Source organism: Triticum dicoccoides, chromosome 1A (assembly GCF_002162155.2).
Source record: "Triticum dicoccoides isolate Atlit2015 ecotype Zavitan chromosome 1A, WEW_v2.0, whole genome shotgun sequence".
Taxonomy (NCBI): domain Eukaryota; kingdom Viridiplantae; phylum Streptophyta; class Magnoliopsida; order Poales; family Poaceae; genus Triticum; species Triticum dicoccoides.
Genome location: NC_041380.1, coordinates 587,522,544 through 587,530,977, shown reverse-complemented (window position 1 = coordinate 587,530,977; position 8,434 = coordinate 587,522,544). Strand labels below are relative to the sequence as shown.

The following is an 8,434-nucleotide window of genomic DNA, read 5'->3' as shown; positions in this document are numbered from 1 at the left end:
GTGCACGATGGTTGCATTTGAGTTGAACTTGATTTCCTCCGTAGCGGAAACAGCTGGCCTTGTACGACAGGAGGCCGTCGAGTTCGGCCACGTTATGAATGCCACACGTACACAAGTTTGGAGCTGGTTGAGCCGAAAACAGAGGAAGCAGTGCTACAATTATTTATTTATTTTTTGATCTTGGTTGTCCTTGTGGTGCCTAAGTTCAGGTGACACATGGTTAAACGTCGCCGTTCAGGCAGCCAAGCACTGGTTAATCTGCGCGCGACAGGAGCACAGGCCACAAGGCCACACGCACGGATCGGTCGTAGTGCACGGCCACGTACCACCCCCAGGCGCGACGATAGCTGTCCGGCCGGTCATGTCGGCGCGCCGCCGCTTATAATCAACCAGCCTTTTCGTGCTACCGTGCATGCCTAAACCCTCCCTCTCCACCCACGCCCACGGCCCACCCAGGTGCTCTGCTCTACACGTCGGCCGAACCCAACCCAACTTTCATTTCTTCTTCCCCCGCCAGAAAACACGTACCCTCCGGAACTCTGGTGCACCCTCGCGTGGACGATGGGGGAGGTGGCGGCGACGACCGCAGGAGACGGCGACGGGGCGGCGATGAGGAGGGCCGTGAGGCGGCTGAGCCTCGGCGCCGCGTCGGAGGTGGAGAGGAAGGAAGCGGCCGGGGAGGTCGGGAGGCTGGCGCGGTCGGACGAGCGGACCAAGCGCGCCCTCCCGGAGCTCGGCGTCGTGCCGCCGCTCGTGTCCATGCTCGCGGACGCCGGGGCAGGCGCCGGTGCACGTCTGGCCGCCGCGCGGGCGCTGCTCGAGCTCGCCAGAGGCACCCACAGGTCAGTCAGTCACTGCCTCCTCCTAGATCGCTGCTGCTGTGAGTTGGCGCGCGCCATGCCGTGCTGTGCTGTGTCCAGTATGATACGATCGGTCTCCTGCCCATTGATCTTCCCCGTGCAAATCGTCCGGTGAATTAGCAAGAAATCAACCGACCGAGCAGTGTATCATGGTCGTTCTCGCATGCTCCCCGACATGAACACAGTTTTTTCACATGTGATCTTCTTTTTCTCCTTCTAGTATGATTCCACGGAAAGCACTAACCCAGCCTTGACAATGACACAGTTTTTTCACATGCTCTGCAGTCAGTGTCGCCATGCACAATTAGTCGTCGCCCACAAGAATTCCTCAACATGCACAGCATTTTCCTTGCATATTAGGCGAGGGGCCCGTGCTAACCTTTGGCTGTTCTTCTTGGAACCTAGTGTTGGATTAGCTGCGGTATCAGAGAATCACATGTTGGCTTTGAGAAGAAATGTCAGCACTCTATCTGACTCTGCATACAATAATTCATTTTAGTAGTAGTTCGTTGGATGATTAGGCAGGCCAGACGTAGGTACAATGTTTGGCAGCAGGGTTGCTGCAATTTGACTTGCGACGCTACATACCAAACTGTGCCAACAATCTAATAATGTACTACTACTATATGAAGTGCTATTCTCCTTCCCTTTTTCCTCTTGTCCCTCCATGGAAAATCCTGCCTAACTATAGTAACACATGTGCTCCGTTTGGATAAGATATGGCAAGCAGAGGCCAGAGCAAGTGGATGTTATGATGATGGAGACCCTGCACTCAGTTTTGCATGGCCACCACGAACACAGACATCGTGCTTCAGTTGAGGTAGTGGTGAGACTCAAGTGCACGATACGACAGTGATCGACAAGGGTTTTCACTTTCAACGATATGACAGAAAATTGAAATGAATTCCTGAAAGATTTAGTTCCAGCGATTTCGTTTTGCGTTTCAGTCGCGCACAAGAATTCAAATGAATTTCAAAAATCCAGAAAAAAATGTTGAATTTCAAATCGCCGCTGTTCCGGTCCTTTGACCCAAATGCAAAACGAAACCGCTGGAACTAAATCTTTCTGAAACCGAAATTCAAAACCGTGGCGCCAACTCGCCTGCCTAACGAATCCCAGCTGTGCACGAAGACCACAAGAGTCTATGCACGCAGAACCCATCTACTCGCTGGTAATTTGCTTGATCGGTTGATCCAAATAGTGTTTGGTGCATTAATCCCATTCCCACATTTTTCAATCAGTTCTTCTTCCTCGTATTTTTTCCATCAAAATTTCTTAAAAAATAAATCTAACCACGCGCATAAGAGATCTTGTGCTCAGCAGATGCTAGAACTATTAATCTCATTTTCAGCACTTGTCTTGTGTGATTGTGGCATGGTTGATCCTCTGAAGAAGCATGCCATTGTTGATTTTTGGTTTTCAGAAACAAGGTGCACATAGTGAAGGCCGGCCTTCTCAAGAAGCTGCCGAAGCTCATGGACCTGTCAACAAGCCACGACCTCGCGCTCCTCCTCCTCTCCGTCTCCTCGCTGGCCAACACCGACTTCCCGCTCTCCACGGCCGACCTCCTCCCGTTCCTCGTCGCAACGCTCGGCGCCGCCGACGTCCCGGCCGACACGAGGCTGGCGTGCCTGGCCGCGCTCCGCAACCTCTCCGCCAAGCTCGAGCACGTCCGGGCCGTGGTCACCAGCGGCGCCGTGCGCGCGCTACTGGCGCCCTCCCTGATGGAGCATACGGAGACGACAGCGGAGGCGGCGCTGGCTGTCCTCGCCGACGTGGCGGCGGCGAGCGCGGCGGGGAGGCGGGAGATGGCGGAGGACGAGGAGGCGCCCAGGGCGCTGGTGGAGGCCATGGCGCGGCACGAGAGCGCGGGGTGCCAGGAGCACGCGACGTACCTGGTCATGGCGCTCGCGCACGGCGGCGGCGGCGGCCGCGCGCTGCTGCGGCGGATGCGCCAGCTCGGCGCCGTGCAGGCGCTCCTCGAGGTGTCGCTGCTCGGGAGCCCCCTCGCGCGGAGCAGGGCGGCCAAGATCCTTCAGTGGTTCAAGGACGACGGGCAGGACCGGATCAGGGCGCACTCCGGCCCGCGCATGGAAGCGTGCCATGGCAACGACGGTGGTGCCGACGGGACGAAGGCTTGCCGGAGCGCCGTGGACAGGATAGTGAAGCAGAGCCTGGACATGAACATGAGGTCCATCATGCGGCGAGCCACGGCGTCCGTGGACATGACCAACGCCAAGCAGCTAGTGGCCAGCTCTAGCTCCAAGAGCCTGCCTTGCTGAACAATGTGCAGAGTGCTCAGTTCTCTTTCTATGTTTCTTTCTAGCTTGTCAAAATTTGCCACTGATTTTCATCTTAGCGTGTAAATTCAGATAGCAACATATCATCTACACATGATCGCGCATCCATGTTCTCGGGTATTAGTTCACAAGTTATAGCAAACACACTGACTCTGGAAGATTTCAGTGAGAGCAAAGAAGTGTTCATTGATGATAAATTTTGTGAAAGTGTTTTCGTTACAGGAAACATATGAACTTTCCTCTGACAACGAATAGTATATGGTAGGTACTCTCAGGTCTCAGCTTCTGCCAGCGGCGAGCCTTTGCTGTTGCAGGTGCTGCTGATCCCGCTGCGACTGGAGAGCGTTCGCCTTCTCCTTGATCTCCTGGAAGGCCCGCATCGTGTCGCCGTCGAATCCGCCAGCGAACTGCATGAAGCAACATGAATGAGTACCATGTCCAAAAATGGGGATAGAGTGAGTGTAAGAGAAAATGGAGGAGCTGGGGGGTGTACCTGGTGTACTCTGAAGGCGAATCGGACTCCCTGGAGCATGAGCTCTTCTTCGTCGGGGCCGCCCTGTGTGGCCTCGAGCTCGGAGGAAACCCTTCTCAGATACTTCCTTGCTAACTTCACTGACTGGATTTTGATCTGCAGCATCAAGACACACAACTTGTCAACCGAATGCCATTTTGTTCACAGAAACTAGTGGTGACTGTCACTTGCTGCACTTGCTCAGCTTACAAAGCTTTTCATCCAGTTAATTTGTGCGGTACCTAGAAAAACAAACATTTTCCTACCCAAAGTTGCAGACCAGGATCATTGCCTAGTTTAAGAGCGGAATCTCAATGGAGACAATGCACATGTAGCAGGTACGCAAAGGACATTTTTCAGAAAGTTTATGAATGAGAATATTAGCCTAGTAGCAGCAGCAGTGACAAATGAAGAGATATTGGGTACACTTGCACATACCCAGGATCAACTCAAAATATTCTATCCTACTGAAAATCCATCTGCTACATAAAGAACTATAGTATCTAGGACCAATAGTTAGATGGCTTGATGCCATTTGTTTGCCTTTTTGATTAATTTCCTCTAACGGTTGTAAATAAGGTAAAAGAAAATTCTAGCACCAATATGACCAGTGTGTTCAGATTTGCGTCTTTGTTTCAGAAGGTGGTACTATTATTATTTGACACTAGTTACTGCAAAAAACGAAAACAAATTCACTACATTCGAACACCGACACAAGCCATAGCATTCTCAATGCGCCGAAATCAGCAGCATCTTGGTGCCAAGACCATGTGCCATATAGCTAATAGCATTCAAATGATTGATCTATATTGGTGCCTTTGTACCTAGTGCATCATTCTATACTTGGGCTAGGTTCTAACAAGAAATTATGCTTGTTCGAATGATTGATCTGTTTGTCTGTAAGTCATGTGCTACTAGATAACTGAATTTACCTGACTGACAATTCCGGTGTCCTGCATCCACTCCCATGGGATCTGGTACCCTCGGTAGCGGTTCATGGCGCCGTCGCGCACACGAGACAGGCTGTACACCCCATGCTCCAACCTGCCAACAACCATGAACGAGGATGAGCACAGGGGCAAGCAGAAGGCAGATTGAAGCTGGTCATTTGCTCATAGGTAGAAGAAGATGCATGATAGTACAGGAAGAGAACGGCTTACTTCTCAAACAGGGCCTGCATCTTCTTGAGAGCAGAGGCGCAGGGCTGCCGGGGATCGTCACAGAATGCCGCCGCCTCAGCCTCGACCTTCTTGAGGTCGCGGTAGCCGAAAGCCGCCTCCCGGAGCGCGTCCGCCTTCTGCTCCGGCCAGTCGAAGTGCTTGAGCACCGCCCGTTCATCCACCTGGAATTGAAAATGCATCAGTCACCTAGCCCTTGACAAGATTCACTGAACTTGGGACGACGGAGGGTGCAGGCGAGCTTGGTTAGCACGTACCAGGCGTGAGAGCTCGACGTCGAGCCACTTGACGAAGGTGACGACGTCGTTGATGTCGGCGAACGCGGCGCCCTCCACCTCCTTGATGAGGAAGCGGATGAAGTCGCCCTGCCTCTCCACGTCCGACCTGATCTGCAACCCCCCACACATCAAACAGTTCGTCAGGCTTAATTAATTATTACTCCCATCAATCCAAGCATGATCAAGAAGCAGATCAGTCTAAAAAAGCATGATCAAGAACTTTTAGGGGAGCAGTGGCACATGGTTTGATTTCAAATCAAAGTTTCAAACTCTCCTCGCGCGGCTCTCGAGAGGAAATGGCGCGAAGCAACGGTCAAAGCCTCAGCACCTGGCTCCAACGGCTAGTAGACAGACAGGTCCACGAGACTGTGCCGCTGCTGACCGCTCCCCTCCAGCAGTTGGCACTACCGGTAATGATATTTGAAAAAAGAAGAAAGTCTCTCTCTGGTCAGCGTGCTCCCTGGGCCCTACGAGCCAGTCTGACAAGAGCAACTTTTCCCGGATCCACTGCAACCTTACCAATGCTGCCCTTGTTTTTTCCTCTTCTTTTTTTTGTTCCCAACCGAATTGTCCTATCTTACTGAGTTGAGTTCCTCCAAAAACCACAAAAATCCAAGAGAAAGAAAGAAACGAACGCGTGCGTGCGGGCGTGAGGAGGTGGGCTTCTCCATGGAACGCGGGGTGGCGAGCTCGAGAAAGACGAGCCTGGAAAAAGGCCCATGTTTCTTTCTTTTCACCTCTGTATTTATCTGTGTGTTGTTCAGCCGCATTTATCTGCATCTGTATGTGCCTGTGAGCGTGAACAGTTGGCGCCCCAAAAGACGATAACTTTCTGGTGCTGCGTTCTTGTTCCGCACCGCGTGCAAAGCAACCACTCTCATCGGCGATTGATTGATTTGATTCACCCATCCAACTAGTAGTTGGCAGCTACTCCGCGTCGGCTTTCGTGAAACCCTTTTTCGGTTTCAGATTTTGTCTAACGCGACGATGATGATTTGAACAAAGACGGGAGGGAAATGTAAATGTGGGATTCTTTTGGGTGGATTTTTGGGCTTGGCTTACCGCGATGAGGTGGGAGGAGCGGTTCTCGATCTCGCCGATCATGTCCCGGGCGTTCGCCGCGCCGGAACCGCCCGTGCCGCCGGCCTCGGGGCATGCGCCGCCGCCGCAGTCCCTCTTGGAGTCGCGCCGCATCAGCGAGTGGTAGAACTCCACCACCTCCGGGACGCGTCGCACGCACGGGCCAGAAGGAGGCGGCGGGGGTGGCGGGGGCGGAGGGGCCGGCGCGGCGCCGCTTGAGGTCGACGGCGACGAGCTCGCGCTCCGGGTTGCTCGCGTCGGCATTGACGGTGGGGGCGGCGGCGGTGGCGGTGGTATCGGGGGCAGCTTCGAGAGCTGCGGCTTGCGGCCCGTGGATGCCGCCGTGTCGGAGGAGCAGGACGGCGTGGACGAGCCGGACGAGGAGGAGTTGGCCGGCGAGGCACGGGAGGAGCCGGGGAAGTAGGACTTGGGCTTGGCGCGTGTCGGCATTGGCGGCGGCGGAGGCGGTGGTGGAGGAGGGGGAACGGGCTTGCTCGCTCGCTTGGCCGCCGTGTCGCCTCCTCCCGCCATGGAGCCGTCCGACGACGAGCAATCGTCGGCGCCACCTCGCTGCGGCCTCGCCATCTCCGCCATCCGCCTCTCCATCTCGGCAATCCTCTGCTCCTTGCTCGCGACACTAGCGACGGCGGCGTCGAGCTCGGCGCGCAGCCGTGCGTTCTCGGCCTGGAGCCGTGACATGGCGTCCCGGCACCGGCCGAGCTCGCTGCTCTTGGCGGCGAGCTCGGTCTCGAGGAAGGGCACGATGACGACGGTCTCCTTGAGGATCTTGTGCTCGAGCAGCTCGGTGCGCAGGCGGGACTCGCGCTCCTGCAGCTCCTCGACGAGGCGGGCGAGCTCGGCAACCTCTGCCGGCGCCGAGGCCGCGCGCGCCGGCTGCACCTGCGCGGAGGAGCGCGGGAAGTAGACCCCGAAGGAGCGCGCGAAGGAGCTGCCGCCGCCCTTGCCCCCCGAGCTTGGCGGGGCCGGTGAACCCGAGGGCCGGCGGCCCGGCGTCGGCGTCTGCGGCCGGGCCGCCGCCGGGACGTGGGCGGTGTTCTGCGACGGCGCCGGTGCCGGTGCCGACTTGCGCGAGGAGGTGGTGGTGGAGGAGGTCTTGGGCGTGGCCGGGCTGCGCTGGAAGCCCATGGCCGCCTTGACTCTGCCGGCCACCATTGCCGCGGTCCGGTCCGGCCGTGGAAGAAGACGAGACGGGCAGCTAGGATTGCGCCACGGTCATGCTCCTCCTCGCGCTGTGCTGCTTGCTCGCTTCACTCCGTGGCCGTGCGTGCTTCTGGTTGGCAGCTGAGCGGCGAGGCGAGGTGAGGTGTGGGGTGTCGAGCTCGAGGACGGAGGGAGGAGGGAGGTGGGCACGGCGTCCGAGGAACGGTCTCTGGCTTGGCTCGGTTGGTCTGAGCGTTCGGGAGGGAGTGAGGTGGCCGGTGTGAGCGGTAAAATACTGGAGCTGGTCGGGGAGGAGGTGAGGTGGTGGAATGTGAACGTTGGAGCGTTGGATGCACCTGCTTTGGTCGCTCTCGCTCGCACGATCTGAATCTCCTTTACTGCCAAGTGGTAGCTTTTTTCTGTTGCTTCTGGTGAGTGTCGCGGAGTGACTCAACTCTACTGCGGCTAGAAGAAAAGGTCTCGGGTTTGAAATGGATTTGACCCGGACCCGTTGCCGTGGTACTCAACTACAACACTACCAAATATATGTACTATGAGAGTACATTTCATAACGAATCTGACTATATTGATTTGGCATTATAAATGTTGATTTTTTTATATATTTGGTCAAAGTAGAGATATACTTTAACTTTGAATAAAACTTATATATATGCGGACTAAAAAGAAAATGAGAGAGCAGTAGTCTTGACTCTTGAAGATGTCCGTTTTGCTTCGGCATGCTGCTGCTTCATTGATGATCCGCCGGAAGACGACGATATCCAGAGTCTGCATGTTATTTACTCCTGCCGCTACTACGTGCGTGTGTTTCACATCACATTAAACTCTTGAATCTTCAGAAATCTTTGCACAACGCAGGACGTAAATCCCTGGGACGGACGGACGGTTGATGCGACGGTTGGCGAGTGGTGCATCAATGTATGTATATATCTGGCCCATGCCTGCATTAGGGCATCTCCGGCCGTTCGGCCCCCCAGGGCGCCTAAATAGAGCGGCCTAGGGGCGTGCCGGCGCTAGTTCGGCCCCTGGAAGCGACCTAGCTTCCAGT

The 8,434-nt window shown here is 55.4% G+C and overlaps 2 protein-coding genes across 2 annotated transcripts; one reads left to right on the top strand and one right to left on the bottom strand.

Annotated features, from left to right (window-relative positions):
• The first annotated feature begins 393 nt into the window (after positions 1–393).
• Positions 394–3,202, top strand: LOC119293047. The gene is made up of 2 exons (XM_037571651.1): positions 394–842; positions 2,284–3,202. Exons 1-2 carry the CDS (start codon positions 562–564, stop codon positions 3,140–3,142), a joined length of 1,140 nt encoding a protein of 379 aa, XP_037427548.1. The 5' UTR covers positions 394–561; the 3' UTR covers positions 3,143–3,202.
• Positions 3,203–3,326: 124 nt separating this feature from the next.
• Positions 3,327–7,658, bottom strand: LOC119293036 (protein CHUP1, chloroplastic-like). Its single transcript, XM_037571644.1, has 6 exons — positions 6,190–7,658; positions 5,107–5,238; positions 4,832–5,013; positions 4,604–4,715; positions 3,654–3,788; positions 3,327–3,567 (listed from the first exon to the last, which is right to left on the bottom strand). Exons 1-6 carry the CDS (start codon positions 7,378–7,380, stop codon positions 3,439–3,441), a joined length of 1,881 nt encoding a protein of 626 aa, XP_037427541.1. The 5' UTR covers positions 7,381–7,658; the 3' UTR covers positions 3,327–3,438.
• Between the last annotated feature and the right edge of the window lie 776 nt (positions 7,659–8,434).